At 38.1% G+C, this 16,555-nt stretch overlaps 1 protein-coding gene across 3 annotated transcripts in view; it reads right to left on the reverse strand.

Annotated features, from left to right (window-relative positions):
• Ptgfr (prostaglandin F receptor (FP)) overlaps positions 1-16,555 on the reverse strand; it is a 48,255-nt gene that overhangs the window by 31,215 nt on the left and 485 nt on the right. The window contains exons 1-2 of one of the 3 annotated variants that reach the window (XM_005385183.2): positions 15,718-15,803; positions 14,226-15,095 (exon numbers count right to left, since the gene is read on the reverse strand). In XM_005385183.2, coding sequence (XP_005385240.1) covers positions 14,226-15,023 — 798 coding nt within the window. In that variant the 5' untranslated portion in view covers positions 15,024-15,095; positions 15,718-15,803. Of the gene's footprint in view, positions 1-14,225; positions 15,096-15,524; positions 15,609-15,717; positions 15,804-16,555 lie in introns of those variants that run through there. The other 2 variants (XM_013514554.1, XM_013514555.1) reach the window with 2 other exon arrangements.

Raw genomic sequence — 16,555 nt, forward strand, 5'->3', positions numbered from 1 at the left:
AGAAATATAAGTTTTAAAGTAATGATGAAGGGCTGGGGATTTAGCTCAGTGGCACAGCGCCTGCCTGGCAAGCGCAAGGTCGTGAGTTGGATTCCCGGTACCAGAAAAAAAACCAATAAATAAATAAATAAATAAATAAATAAATAAAGTCATGATGAAAAGGTGAGAAGACTTCACATTTTGCTTTCTTCCTGCCCAAACGCATATGTGAATCATCGAAATTAGAAACCCCGCATAAGCCTGCCGACTTCTGCAAAGGCAGAGCGGAGTCTGAAGGGGTTCAGAGATGGAGAACAGGGAGCACTTGAAAGAATAAAGTTCTTCAACATGTAAAGTGGGAGCAGCTAAGCTCTCTGGGGGACAATGACTCATTCGCAGACTGTTCTTGGAGCAGTAAGGGAGGTACAGCTGCTGCACACTCTGCATGTGTGGTGTGTGATGATCAGGAGGGCAGTGTACCTGGCAGCTGCGGGCTGCAAAACTACTTATGGAAAAAGGCTATTCGGCAAAAACATGAAGTTGCCAGCTACACGCCAGAGGAAAAGTACCATTACCAGATTTCAAAATACACCTAAGGAATGCAATAAAAACAGATGCCAAGTTTCCCTAGGCAATTTTTGAAGACCTCTTGGTAGAAAATAATAAAAAGACAAATACAAACCATGGAAAGATAAGTATTATGACTAATAAGTGAAAAAGCTCTGATGTTCTCATAATAAGCATTTCATAAAGTAAGTAGACTAACAAACAGGAGGAAAAGAGAAAACTGCTGTGAGGAGGAAAAATGAAATCAAATTAAAAGGGGGATGGTAGCATAAAGAGTAACAAAAATATTCCCTCCCTAAAACAGATTTCAAGTATAATCTTCCAAGCAACCATTGAGAACGGAAAACAATCATATTGAATTCAGATTTCTTCATTATAGTATTAAAAGAAGAAATGAAAGTAAACAGTATTGACAAAGTCTTTAGAGGAATATGACTTAGATGCAAGAATTCACTAACCAACAAAATGAATGATCAAGAAAAATTAATTTTCTTTTTTTTTTTCTTTTTCTTGTCTTTTTTTTTTTTTGTCTTTTTGAGACAGGGTCTTGCTGTGCAGTTCAGGCTGGCCTTGAGCTCACTCTGTTGCCCAGACTGGCCTCGAACTCACAATGATCCTCCTGCCTCAGCCTCCCGAGTGCCAGGATTACAGGCGTGTGCCACCACGCACCCACAAGAAAAATAAATTTTCAAACACACAGTTTGAATACAAGCTGTCTCCTTACTAATCACATTAAAAGTTTAACTTTATACTTCAGCAGATCTAGAAATCAATCAAAATAATAATAATCATTAGAGTAGGAACAATATGATCAAAAAAAAATTACAAAGCCAATAAAAATGAAAAGGCATACATAATTATTTATTGTGTACAGCATGGTTATGAAATTTATTTCCTCTAACATTCAGCAAATTTTATTAATTTCCTATTATGTGAAATGTACTGTTGTACTCTGCAAATACAATGATTGCCAGGGTGGATATGGACTACATCCTCATGAAACTTTAAGCATGGAAATAATTTCAAAAATTGACATGAATTTCAGAAAGAAAGATAATAATTTGAATCTATGTCCAAGTAAGATGTCCCATTCCAGTATGGCCAAGCCATATGAGACAAATCTCCACTCAAATAACAGCTGAGTTGAATAAATTCTGGGAACATTTTTTTTAAAACATACTACATGAAGACACTGGAGAACAGCCAAAATTAGGCATATTCTTGAGGAAATTCCATACTGAGAAGATGAGTTTCCCCTTTCACATGTAACTTGATCACACATTGCATTTTATCCCATGAAAAGTAGCTAGAACTTAGAGAATGAACCCATAGTTTTTCTAGCCTGAAGAACCAGAGGAAAGAAAGTAAGAAAGCAAGAAAGGAAACAGCCCAAATGTTGTACATGAAGTCTTATAAATCTCTGGTTGAACTTCAAATTATGCGTCCATGGGGCAAAGCTCAGAAAACCTACACAAGAATAAAAAAATTTGATTGAAATTTGAGCTGTTATCCAAGATAGACTTTGCAGTTTGACTCTGGTTAAATTAACTTCCTGTTAAAGACATGAATATTTTTCAGGGAAATATAACAGATTACAGCATCTCTCTAATATAACTTTCTTAATGTCTAAGTTGCAATTCAACAATACTTAGTAAAGAAAAGAGAAAAATTCAAGCCATCCAGAAAAGAAATAGGATCAAGCAAGACTGACTGTAAACAGAGGTGCTGGAATTACCCACAAGAAATTTAAAGAATCTATTATACTTTACTGAAATATAATCAATTTATTTGAGAGTATAAATTGAGGAGTAAATTTTTATATTGAGAAGTAGCCATAATTGAAAATAGAAATAAAAATAGAAAAGTTAAATAAAAATGAAAGAGGCCAGACATAAAAGTCTGAAAATTGTAAGGTTCTATTTATATGAAATAGCCAAATTAGCTGAATCTTTAGAGACAGAGTGGTTGCCCGGAGCTTGAGGGAGTAGGGAATGGAGAATGACTGCTTTGTGGGTATAAAATGTGCTTTTCGTGTGATGAAAATGTTCTGTACAAAATAGTGGTAGTTACACAATGTTGTGAATGTACTAAATGCACCAAACTATACAATTTAGAATGAATAAATTGGTGAATTTTATGTTATGTAAATTTCACAACAATAAAAAATAAAGACATCAAGATTAGTGTTTTCTCATATCCTTGTGTAATAGATAAAAGAAAATAAGGTTATATTCACACTAGCAACAAAAACTTCAAAATCTTGGACTATAACTGATGGAAATCATTATTACAAGGAAAATTACAAAATTTGTATTAAGTATCTATGAAAGACAGACCAATAGAGAAAGGTAGAGGGTCTACATGGACCCAAGCACATACAAAATTTCATATGGGGGCTGGGGATTTAGCTCAGCGGCAAAGTGCCTGCCTGGCAAGCACAAGGTCGTGAGTTCGGTTCCCAGTACCGGAGAAAAACCAGAAAAACCAAAAAAAAAAAAAAACAAAAAACAAAAAAACAAAATTTCATATGTATTAAAGATGGAATTCAAAACAGTTGCAAGAAGACCATTCAATAGCGATTCACAGTAAAATTCAGGTTATCAATTTGCTAATCAATCCAACAGAAGCTACAAATGTATTAAAATCATAAATACAAAAAGTGAAAGGGTAAATGTGCCAGAAGGGAAAAAGAGATGAATATTGATATATCATAAGAAAAGCATTTAAACAGAAAACAGCAGCCTCAAAAGGAATTATTGATTTCTTACTTACAAATTAAAGCACTAAATTAAAAGACAAGCAAAGAACCTTGGAAAACAATTGTTTTTACAACTGATTTTAAACTTATTTTTATGCAACAGAATTATCTGTTCTTTGCCATCCAAAGAGCTCTTGAAAATTATTTAGAAATTTACAAACATCCACACATTCACAAATTTAAAAAAGAGGTCATGCGCAAGAAAAAATGCTTATTATTCAAAGGCTCAAAATAATATATTTTCTCTAGTTGGTGAGAATGCTAATAATGGTTATCCGTAGATAATAGGTAGTGGAATTTGGAAGATTTGTTTTTAATTTAGTTTGTAGTCTGCTTTTTTTTTAACAATGCAATTTTATAGCTAAAGAAAACACTGCCTCTTTTTAAGTAGTTTAGGGGAAATATGATACATGAAATGTAATATTCCTCACTAAGGAGAAGATGTTTGTGGAAATGAAGGGGTCGCACCTCATCAGCAAGTCCTGAAACAAGAAAATGCCTCTTTCCACCCTACTTGGGCAGCTTTCCATAGCCTCTACTGCTTTGTTCCTCCTCTCACATCCCCCACTTCTACAGTCTGTGTGTCAATCATTCATGTGATTTTTATCCTCTCTTCTGTTCTCAGGTCCACAACTATGCACATAAATCCTTGAAGCAAGATAAAGAAATATGTAAGAACAACAAGCACCATTGCTGCTGCTGCTGCTGCTGCTGCTGCTGCTGCTGCTGCTGCTGCTGCTACAACCATATCAGTATTTAGTACTTACCCATGCACCTTTGGGTTGTACCTGAGCACCCACACTATTACTGGGCAAAAACATCCTTGACCTGTTCCCCAGTACCAGGAAAATAGACACTGTTCTATTCACCCATCTTAAAAATGGAAAGAGGGAAAAAAGGAGAATGATTGCAGAGGTCAGAGAGGAGAATGCAAAAGGCATGGGTTAATGGAAAGAGCTAGAAAGAATCATACTTAGCATTTGTCTTAGAAGTATTTTCCATGTCATGCCTCAGCCTCTGTCCTTCATCTTACCTAGGGAGAAATCCAGCCTTTTCCTCAGTAAGTCCAAGGAAAGAATAGATCCTGAGTAATTAATGAATGAGAAAATAAAAGCATAAATGTTTTTATTTTCATAAATTCTCATATTAAAGTTGACAACAATTTAATTTTGTCTCCATTTAGTCCTTTGTATGACTTTCTTAACCTATATTCTACCTACATTATGCCTTTGCAATGCTTCCTTTCAGCCACAATTTGTCTACTATATCCTATTACTTTAAAAATCTTCTGGCTTTTAATATTAATTGACTACAATCTGCTGTGTTGTAACCATGTTAATGTCTACCCCAAAAGCTTAAGAGCTTTTCTCACTTGTACACTTTTCTATCTCTAGGAACTGTATACAATATTATCTTCTTTCTCCTTGTTTTTATAATGTACATTACTTGATTTTGGAGCATATTTACTCCAAGTAATTTTTCTTTCCACATAATATCCTACAGATATTTTCCCTTTATAAATTGTCAAACATAATCTCATCCACAAATCGCAGAATTCCATGTCATTGTGTTACAAAACAAAATACAACAGAATATTTCTATTTTAATGTCCTGCACATGTCTTTTCATTTTCTGTAAGTACTGTTGATTAAAACCATAAGTACTGTAATGGTTTGTGTCTAGATGTCCCCCCAAAGCCTCATGTAGTCTTAGATGTGGTATTTTTCTAGACTGTGAGACTGATTCATGGTGTAATGTTGGGATTAAGGGTGGTGGGATTAAGGGTGGGTGAAGTAACTAAGGCAACAGTGTCTGTTGCATGGTAGATGCCCAATAAGTATTTGTCAAGACAATTAACAGATAATTATGGGTCATCAAATTGGAAGTAAAAGCATATTTGTCACTACTCTCATTCATTTACTAATGAAATTTAAGGTACCTTTGATCATGTCACTGACAAAATTATTCACAGGCAATTATTAATAACAGATTTTTATTTAATAGTAACAACAATAATAAAATAACTAAAGCATATGGTACTTAATATATGTCAGACACTCTTTAAAGTACTTTGTATATACTAATTTACTTAGCCCTCACAACAAACTTATAAGAACTGATCAAAAATATAATGTATATTTAAATTTTTAAAATTTGGTACAGTAAAAAATATATTGCTGTTTTCCCCTCAAAAAATTCCCACTTGTTTTGAATACACTTATCCCATGTGTTCTTACCACTTTCTGAAGCCATGTAGAAATCCTCCTTTGTGAGTGTCTTTTTATGTCTGCCTCAGTGTCCTGAATCAATTAAACATGTTTATGGCAATTTCTGTCAAATAAAAATATTACAATGTGTCCTCATCCACCTTATTCACCAGTTTGGCAACATACAACTTCTGGTTTTTCCCTGAAGTCAAAACTATCATGAGAAATAAACACTTTGAATCAGTTCAGGACTTTGAGGAAGCCATGATGGCACAAGTAAAGACACTCACAAAAGAGGACTTCCAGAACTGCTTCAGAAAGTGGCAAGAGTGATGGGATAAGTGTTTTCACAGCAATGGAGAGTATTTTGTAAGGGAGTAACACTAATATGTCTTTTATTGCAATAATTTTTAAAATTGAATATTCACTGTATCTTTTGATCACCCTTTGTATGAAAGAGGTACCTATTTTACATTGGAAGAAACATAAGCACAGAGTCATTCAGTCACATGATCATAACATGAAAGGAACAGGGCTTGAACCCAGACTCTAAATCACTACACTATATAACCTCTCCAAGAATTAATGTCTTCCATCTTTTTCTTCACCTAACTTACAGAGTGCTTGCAAAATAGCTTTCTTTTATTCCCTCATACCACTTACAATTCCAAGGACAGTGCCTTATACCTAATGACCTCATCAATTTTTGCTAATTTTAACTCAATTCCATTTACTTATATATGAATATCTTATAAGCTATTAGAATTATAATTACTAGTTACCAGAATATTTAAATTAACACAAAATGCAAAAGATTAACAGGCCATATTTCTATTTCTAATGATATAATAAAATAAGCAGTAGCTTGAAATTTTAAGTTGGAATGTCCAGAAAGTGTTCTGAAGCTATAAATTTTTTTTTCCACTGCAATGACCCCTGTTAAAGTTGGAAAAAAAATGGAAAACAGCAGACCTAAACTTAAACACTTATTTTTCATTAAGATAGGCAGCAATAATAGCAATGGATTGAATATTTTTAGATTTTGCTGTGCATTTACTATGTGCATTTACTTTGTTATGAGACTTTAGAGAAATCAAATCCTTTAATCTGATAATACATGAATACTAATGTCATAGTCAGTTTACAGACAGTAACTCCAAGGTCATAGCTAAGAGGTGATCGTAAATGTGAGGTTCATGTTCCCAGTCTGTTCTCAGAGGAAGAACACCGTTCCCAAGGGAAGGCTTGATTTGAGATGAGGCACCAAACCTAAAATAACGGCCTTTCTATGTTCCAATTATCTCTGTCTCCTTTATGACCACACTCCATGTCAGCACTCCACAGTCTGAATTTTGTTTGAGGATTCAGTGGCTGAGGAGTGGTGAGAAAAACCACATCCCTGTCTGTATAAACCACAACTGTACCCACTTCTCCACAGCAGTAACATTCTTACGCCCAGGACAGGGTACAGACAGGGACAAGTTCACACAAGCTTTAAGACCCATATTCACAAAGGTCAAAACAATGAATTTCTCCTATTGGATAAAGTCCTTGCTGAGTATCAGTAAATAACACTGATACACTGGGTAGAAGTGGTGTGGCTAAAAAGCCTTTCAAAGTTTATACAAAATGGAATGGACTTTATATACCTCCTGTAAGGATGGATTTAAGCAAATAAAATAGTGGCAACGCAGAGACACTTGGGGCACATCAACATCTTGAATTGTTCCTCAGATGTGTTAGGGCTTAATAAAAAGTCTCAAACACATTAAACCAGAAGGTTTTCAGACTCATGAGGGCATAAATTTAATCCACATGTTTCTCAGTCGTTTACACGTAAATCATTCGAGTAATGTTGTGTAAGTGCCTTCTCTGCGTCTATGACATCTTTGGGCATTTTTATAAATCTTTCTCCTTAAAAACAGGAAGCTACATTTTGCCAAGAGTAAATGATCTTAAAATAACAAACTATTTCAGACCACCATGCTCATTTCAAGCAACAGATTTTTTGTGTAATTTCTCAGCCTTAGCAGTTTTTCTTAATTGATTTTGCTGTGGGCTAGTTCTACACCACACAGTTTCCAAGAAGGCGAAGATAGACTGCTCGAATGAGTTTAATTCCTTATGTCACATCAGCAATTCATGTGATCATCCTCTAAACCTACGTGTTTATGTTTTATATGCAAATGAGATATTAACAAATGGACTGCTAGATTATTGTCCTAAGGTAACTGCTGCAGGAAATAGGTTTTGAGACAGAGATCTGCCTGCAGGGAGCTTTGGGGTGGTAAGGGCAACAGGATTGGGAAAAGCAGAGCTCCTCAGTAGATGTGTAGTAAGCTCTAAAGCATGCTGTCTCTTCAGAAATATCAAGAGACAAGTGTTTTGCACTGTCACATTCACCGGCCCCGCACACAGAATGGCCTCAGAGAAGAAGAAATGTCCCCAAACCCCACTCTTTGGGTGCGGTGCTACAGTGCCCATTCAAAAGGCCCATCAGATCTTTCTGAGAATTAATCATTTGTTAATATAAAGCTTATTTAATGTTAGTCTTGTTGACAATACAAGCTGAGGTATAGATATTCCTTCAATCTGCTATGAAAGACATGAGGTTAGCAAGCTCATTTCTCAGGCAAATTTCAACAGTTAGCCTAGAGATTTCATTTTATGACACTGAACATGCAACATCTGGAAGTATTTATTTGAAGTAATGTTCTACTCTTGTCCCCTGACATATTCCTTCAAAGACAGAACATCAATAAAATATAAAGATACAATAAAAAATGTGACTGTAGATAAAAAGGCAGCGCTAAAAACTACAGGCCAAAGTTAATCTAAATTTCTTTCACCTAAAGTTTTCCTTTTCTTCAATGCTTTCCATTCAATAACTGGTTCATTGGTTTATTCACTGAACACTGATTAACAGCCCACTATCTTTAGAGACTAAAACGCAGATGACATAGGATCTTGCCTCCAAGAATGATTGAGAATCACAGAGGAAATGACATGGAAACGATACTGCAGTATTACACATAAAGTACCATCTAGTTTACCTGTGAAATTTTAGATGCTGAAAATTTTCTTAATTCTAATCTCAGACTCAAACTTGATAGTGTCAAGGATTCTCACTGGAGAACCTTTGAATAAAGCCTTCCCCTCTTGGAGATTTCCAAACCCAGTGACAAACTGCAAGTATTAGAAAATATTATTAGAGTCTACAACCCAGGTCCTGGGTGGTAAAGTGGGAGCAAGTGTAGTCACTGAAGGAGCCATTCTCTATAGGAAATTCACTTAGCAAATACTTATGGACACCAACTGTGTGCCTGGCACTGGGCGAGGACCTAGGAATACAGCCATCAACAAGGTCTCCTCCCTCCTGGGGTTTACATGCAAGGGGCAAAAGCTAAAAGAGAGCTATGTAAACCAAGAAGTGAGCACTATGCAACTAACTGTCACTAATATTATGAAGTAAAGAAAGCAGAGGAGGAGAAGAGAGAACTTGAGAAAGGGTATTTTCAAAGGTGGCCTACACAGAGGAGGTGATATTTGAGCAACCCGAGGAGTGAACGACAAAGCCACAAGAATGTCAGGAGGAGAGTGTTCCTGGCAAGAGCACAAGAGGGCTGAGGCAGGTGTGGGCTCCCAAATCTCCAGAACTCCTCTGCCAGTCTTGTCATGGATGCCCCACCATACCCACCCAACTGCGGCACAGCATCTTGAATACCCACAGTCCCAACTACCTTATCTCTTTAATGTGCCTTCTCCTCTGGTATGAACTCCGGGTTGTATTATCTGCAGGGTTTAAGGACTTCATAGATGCAGAACCCAGATGACATGAGGTGCTGTATCCTGGCAACTTCACTGCTGTTTCTGCCATCTGAGCAAGGGACAGTCTGCTTCACAATGGCAACCAAACAAAACAATGCACACAACATTGCCGGTAACATGAGCAGCAATCCAATAAACCAAGAAGACATCCTTTCCAAGAGCTGAGAGGAAACTATAGACGAGTCCATTTTGTCTTCAATTATACATTGCAGCATATTAGAATCCCTCACAGTTGGTGGTATTAGATCCAATGAAGAATAATTTTTTTAAATTGGGAAAATATTTAACAATTGTATGTATGTATATAAACATATACTCATGTGTGTACATATATACTATATATAAACTTCTATATATACATGTACACTCTACATGCACATTCATATATATTTATGTATGTGTGCATTTACACATTTTCCATATGTTCTTTTCATGTAAAACATATAGACACCCCTTCCCCACCTTTTTGGTGTTGAGGCAAGTGCATAGCCACATCCACAGATTTAAGAGAATTATCTGTTGGAGAATATAAATTTCACATAATAGTCAGTATGTTCTCTGATGTCCTGTTGCTCCATCATTTGACGTTAGCTGTCTAGGACCTGGTCATCATGACGCCAGTAACTTTAGCAATTTCAGTCAAAAGTCAATTCACTATCCAATTCTTTGACCCAAACGTGATAATCACCCTAGTGACCAAATGATGTTTAACTAGACTGACTAAAAATATTAGCACAAGTGTAGCTACCTTAGAAAATTCGAACGTGAACTGTACAAGAGAACAAGCATATTTCTTGGGCAAACTCCCTGACTTTGGGAATGATTTTGCTGTCCATATACTTCATATTTTTCCCCATTCAAAATGATCATCTACCCCTGAAGACAGCACACCTAACATCAGCCTTCTAGTAAGAGTCAGTTGAAGTTGAATAGTTCATAAATCTAGAATTGCCGCCTTAAGAAGCAGATTAGAAACTATCATTTGGTTTCAGTGTTTGCTTAACTCTTACCTACAATACTCAGAATCCATACTCTGGTCAATCATTTCCAATCTCTTCACATTCACCCTGCTTATGTTACAGTCAGTCAGTCAACAAGTATTTATTGCTCTGCCAAATTGGCAAAATACACATAGCAGTAACAATAAATTCCTTCTAAAGCTATATATTCTAGAAAGGGATCATTAAAAAGAAGCACTGCATGAATAACGGCAGAAACGCAAAATATTTCTTGAAAGCTCTGGTCCGTATTTCTTCCATCACACACACAACAGAGACATCAAAAGGATGTCTTCAAGATTATTCATTTAGAAGAAGCAGTATACTTAGGAAGTATGCAGATAATTTTGTAATTGCTGTTTGACTCTCAAAGACTTTTGGAGTTAACTTTTTTCTAAATGGAACTGTAAGATAAATGCCTGCCCTAGTTTCCTAAAGTTTTCTGTATGGATTATAATTAAATCAATTTACATATTTTAATTATGTCTATAATTGCAAAACCCACATATTGTCAAAATTTTAAAATCATTAATAGCAGACTTTAAGCAAATATAATGTTTGTGCTGCATTTTGAAATCTCAGTTTCTGAGGGAGGAAAAGCACATTTTCCCTTTTTTAGAAAATAAAACACATTACACTTTTTTTAAGCCACAAAGGGATTTAAGGGCAGTGAAAGAATTTGTTAGTACTGTTATTCTGCATGACACCATAATGATGGACATATGTCATTATACATTTGTCAAAAGCTACGAACTGCACAAAGAGAAGTTTAGTATAAACAGATTTTAGTTAATAATAATGGACTGGCATTATCTCATCAGTTGTATCGAACGAGCCTCTGATGTTAATATGAAGGGTGATGTATGTGGGGGGTTACAAGTGAGCTATGTTCCTCACTCATTTCTCTATCAGCCTAAAAGTACTCAAAAAAGTTGAAAAGGCTAACATAGACTCAAAAGGCTAACATAACACAGCTCATTTACCTTTGCATTGGTTAAAACTCAACCTGCAATAGGTACGAATTCCCTATGACAAATGTGATCAGTATGTATATCTTAATGGTGCCAATAAACTTAATTTTTAAAAAACTCAACCTGCAAAAACACTAAAATATTCAGTTCTAACTTCAAAGTTTTAGAAAATCATGCCATTACTGGTAAGGTTTTGATGCTTTAATCATTTCTTCATATTAGCAAATAAACCTGTTTTTGCTTTGATTTGCAGATTGAGAATGACAATGAACACAGGTGCGGCAGTACATGCAGATGTCCATCCACAGTACAAATCCAATCATTCACACTGATCACTCGTAGAGAGAAGGCAAGGGGTGATGTACTGAATTGGTCTGGGCACTGTCACCATTACATTATATCTTCTACAGAGTTATCTGTGGAAACCTAACAACTTGGTTTCAGAGGTACCTTACAAGCAAGACACTTTTAAAATACAAGGTGGGTAGAAAAATGATGACACAGTAGCTAATATCTATGCAAATCCTCTCAGACGTGTGCAAGAAAAAGGAGAATGTTAGCGGCAGGTATTACTTTGGTATTTTCAAGCCTGAGATTTTAATAGGGTTACATTTATACCTATCCAATAACCTTAACTGAATCCCCAAGGAACATAATGTTCATACCCCACGGGTTATACATCTTTTGGCCAGAAATTGCCAAGAAATCCCAAGTTCTCTACAAAGGAAACTAGGGACACAAAGGATGCTTAAAAAGAACCAAACTGTCAGTCCATTAAGGAGTACTGTGATGCACCTGCTATGCATCTGACACAAAAATAATTTTCACACCTAAAAGCATTTAGAAGCACTGATACAGAGGTTTCAAAAAAAGCATCAGTAACCCAAAGGAAAACTAGAACTCAGAAGAGGTTCCAGGAATCTGAAACTTTTTCCACTGGAAAATATATTCAAAATATGAAATAAATTGTAATATCTATGCTAACAATTAAGGACACCAAAACTCAGGAAAGGAAATTAGAGAACATGTAATTTCAAACATCTATGGCAAGAGTCTAAATTTTTCCTTTCTTCCAAAGTCTAACAGCAGTCAGTCACTCTTAGTTCTTGTAATCAAAAGCCAAAACTAAACAGAATTTTTAAGAAGCTTCAGAACAAATAAACACACAGTACAAGTCAATACCTCAGTTGTCTGGATTATTTTTCTCTCACTTAACGCACCTGCTCATTGTTTTAAGGTTTCCTTCAGAGTTGAGACCTTCATTTTAAAAGTTTGTTAATATTTTAAGCCACTACTTTTCTCACTCTCTTCCTAATTCCCTTCATAATGCCCTAATTAATTCTAATTCACTCAGGCTCATTTTTTATTTGGAGAAACTACTTTATTTTAAAACCTAGGAAAAACAGAAGTATTCCCCTCATGAAATTCCTTTTGCCACGTGGTAAAAATTAAATTCCTCCAAAATGAAGGACGATGTGGACCCAAATGTTGTGACGGCTCTTTTGCCTGTAATTCAAACAAGTATACTATAAGCACAAATCAGATCTTTGCAGTGATTCCACCCAACATCTCCTAAACTAACAATAACCAGGGCCCTAAAGATGACCTAGTCACTGATAGATTCAATCTCCTCTCGAGTGGGTCCTAATAAAAAAATTTTAAATAATTAGACAATTGAAACCTAAATTCAAACTGAGGCAATGAAATGAATAGAAATGAGTATTTGAAAACTATGTCTTTTTGTAAAATAAAATCAATTCTAATCCACAACCTGAGTCCTTAAAATTGGATGTATATCACTGCCATTTGGATTATTTATCAACACTGCACTTCCCACAGCTCTCAGACAATGAGGTTGTTGGGGCCTAAGACGAGTGCCATACTTACAAGCACCTTCATGCTACCACAAAAGGCAAGACCACAACTTTGTCTATCTGTGTCTCATGTCTACTTTTGCCTCTCTCTTTCCTTTGTATGCATAACATATATTGTTGTCTCTGGATGTCAGGTCACTACTCTGAAGTTCCAGAGGAAAGGAATGAAAACGGTCTCTACTGCCCCTTGCTCCCTACAGAAGGACTTTTTTCCTCTTCCACAGTATTCTATCACTCTTTCCATCATAAAGCAAAATGTGGAGAAGAGTTAAGGTCCTATTATCTCTCATAAGTATTGTTTTCATCTTCTATCTGGAAAATAGTACAAAGTACTTGTGTTTGTTGCTAATTCTTTACACTTAGATTTCATCTCCAAATTCAAATCCAAACTACCACATATAGCTGCTGGCTAAATTTTTTAAAAGAAATGAAGGAAAAACATGAAGAGTCTCTGGCCTTGCTGCCAATCATACTTCCTGAATCAGCACTCTTCTTGGGTTAGTGCATGAGTGATTTCTTCACTTTAGTTTTCCATGGACCCCATCTAAACTATTCAACTATCTCAATTCATCACCATACTGTACAAGTTGAGACTGCCATTACATAGTTAGAAGAATCCAATAGCTTTCTCTTCAAATCTGTATCACTTTCTACCAAAACTTACTGGATTCTGATCCAACATATAGGATAGTTGGTCTTTTTTTTAGATTTTAGAAACTAATGATGTTCAGTATAATAAACATATGCTATTTCTATTAAAAATGCTGTATGCTACTCTGAATGCAAGGAGATAACATTACACTTAGAATTGTTTTGCAACATATTTCTTTCAATTCATGGTCTATGGAAAAATAACCATGTACATCATACATAACTTAATTCTAAACCAGAGCTGAGTGCTGAAATCAGTTCTGAGTAGGAAGAAATGCCAACATTTAAAAGACCGAAGTTCCAGACCTACAACTTTGAAAAAAGACAGCAACCTTACATAGAACATGGATAAATGTAGGAAAGTAGAAACTTTCAAAACTTGAGGCTCTTACCAGAAATGGACTCCAACAAATGCAGGAGACACACATGATAGCCAGGAGCTGGATAACCATTTCGAAATGATGAGACCTGCCCTGTCTATGATGCTGACTTTTAAATTTAACTCTTAAAAGTGTAATTCCTGTGATGGCATTGCAAAAGAATGAAACACCAAGGGCTAGGAGGCCCAGGAAAGAAAAAAGGAGAAGATAAAATCTGTCTTCCCAGTCTTCAATATCTTCAGTGTTGTAGAAACACCAGGTCCTGGTGGCTTGAATTTTATACTCCCTATGCCCAAGAATGGGCAGCAAAGCTATAAAAACAGCAAACAGGCACACACCACTCAGCATCATTTTCACATGTTTGGATGTAATTTTTGTGGAATGAAATATTGGTTTGGTGACACCGATACACCGCTCAATGGCCATCACACTGCCTAGAAAAAGTGGGCACAAACCCGAGAACACCATGCTGATACCAAAAATACTGCAAAGGACATTGGACTGATCAAAGCGGATCCAGTCTTTGTCGGATGCATACACAAACACTGCTATGGCTCCATTGATGAGATGACCAAAGAAGTCTGTGATGACCAGCCCGCTAGCCAAAAGCAGAAAAGACGCCTTGGACTTCTGTCTGAACCTCTGATACGCCTTCATGAGAATGGCAATGGCCAGGCTGTTTGATAAGATCCCCACTGTCATGAAGATGATTGAAAAAAATACCGAAAGCCGATTTTCTGTCTGGCAGGTTGTGTTTGAAAGAAGCACAGCTGCAGGAGACACTGGCTGCTGGGAATTGTTCATGGACATTGTTGTGGAGATAACAGCTGGTCACTCAAGTCATCTCCCTTTCACAGCCGTGCAGGCTCGCAGTCCAGGCATCTGTAGCATAGGGAGAGAGGAATGGTAAGCAACAAACATCTGCCCATCCGCTATTTAAGACTGAAGTGTCCAGGGTTCTAAGGTGGGATCCAATTTGCCCAACCTATCATAAGCAAGGTCGCCTCATTCTGAAACAGCACCCATCTGCCTAGCGTTCATTTTCCTTTTCAAGCTAAAAAGGTGCCAGAATTGAGGCCTGTTGGTTAACATCGCTCTCCAAACAGCCGCCTCCTAAATGTCCTTCAGGCAGTTCACTGACACCTCAAAACCGGTAAGGATTATAAACTCACTAAGAAGACTAGATTTAAATCCACTAAAGTTGTTGAAAGCATAACAATCTATTTAACTAAATGCACTTTTTAATCTCTTTTTTTCTTTTCTCTGATGGGCTTTGTCCCCGAACTGCAGATTATTCCCTCAGTGAACCACCTGATCGCTCCTCACGCAGGTGTCACGCTCTTTCCTAAACTTTGGGAGCGGGACCAGCAAACTCCCTGATGTTCCACAGACAGTTTCTCAATCGGTTCCTAAAACCTAAATCACATCTCAGCACGCCGCACACCACCGACCCACGGAAGGCAGAGGGGGCGAAGGTGGGAAGGGTTCCCCGTTTAGCCACCACCTGCGCGGGCAGTCCGGTTGAGGATGGCAAGGAGGCGGTCGCGCTCATTCCCGAGACGTCTGCCGAGATGCGATTAAATTACACCCTCCGAGCAGCAACAGCCAATGCGGAGTGTTTGTTTGTTGCGCTTTCCTTAGAGAGCTGACGCTTGAGTCACAGACACTAGATACACAGGACCGGCGGCAGCCACCGGCCGGGAGCTCCTTCGCTCCGCGGTTCCCACGTAGCTTCCCGGGAGGCTGGAATTCCGGAGCCAGCCCTGCCTGGCCGGAGTGGAGCCGCTCGGGCCGCTCTGGAGGCGGCCGCCACCCCAGGTCTTACTCACTGACTTTCGCCCGTTCCTAACCCTGCGCCCCAGGCATCTGCTTGCAACATCCTCCCTAAACCTACTAAGTTGCTCAAACTTTCTGCAATTGCTCAAACCCCAAAGGGCTGTTTCCCTCCCACTCCGGGGGCGCCAAAGGCCTGCACCCGCCCGGGTAAGGGATGCCCGCAGGGAGGCCCCGCGAGAGATGCAGATCTCTCCTTCGCCTGCGTCCCTCCTCTGTCGCATCCCCATCGGCCCAGCTCACGATCGATCGGACCGGCTCCGCCCGAGTCCCTCCTCCCTCTACAGGTCTCGGAGCCCCGGAGAGCGCGGTCCAAACTCGTCTCCAGGCGCAGCCCGCAGCAGCGGCCGCCGGGCGGCTCACGGGGTGGGGGGAAAGGGGGCTTAAAGCAGGGTCGAGCTGAGCATCCCAAGCTGAGCAAGGTGGTACCTCGGTGTCCCCGGCCGCCGGCTGCTGTCCGCGGAGCCTCCCGCGCGCCGCTCCGTGCGCCATGGCGCGCAGCCCCGCCC

The sequence above is a fragment of the Chinchilla lanigera genome, unplaced genomic scaffold (genome assembly GCF_000276665.1).
Source record: "Chinchilla lanigera isolate Chin_1 unplaced genomic scaffold, ChiLan1.0 scaffold00022, whole genome shotgun sequence".
Taxonomy (NCBI): Eukaryota; Metazoa; Chordata; class Mammalia; order Rodentia; family Chinchillidae; genus Chinchilla; species Chinchilla lanigera.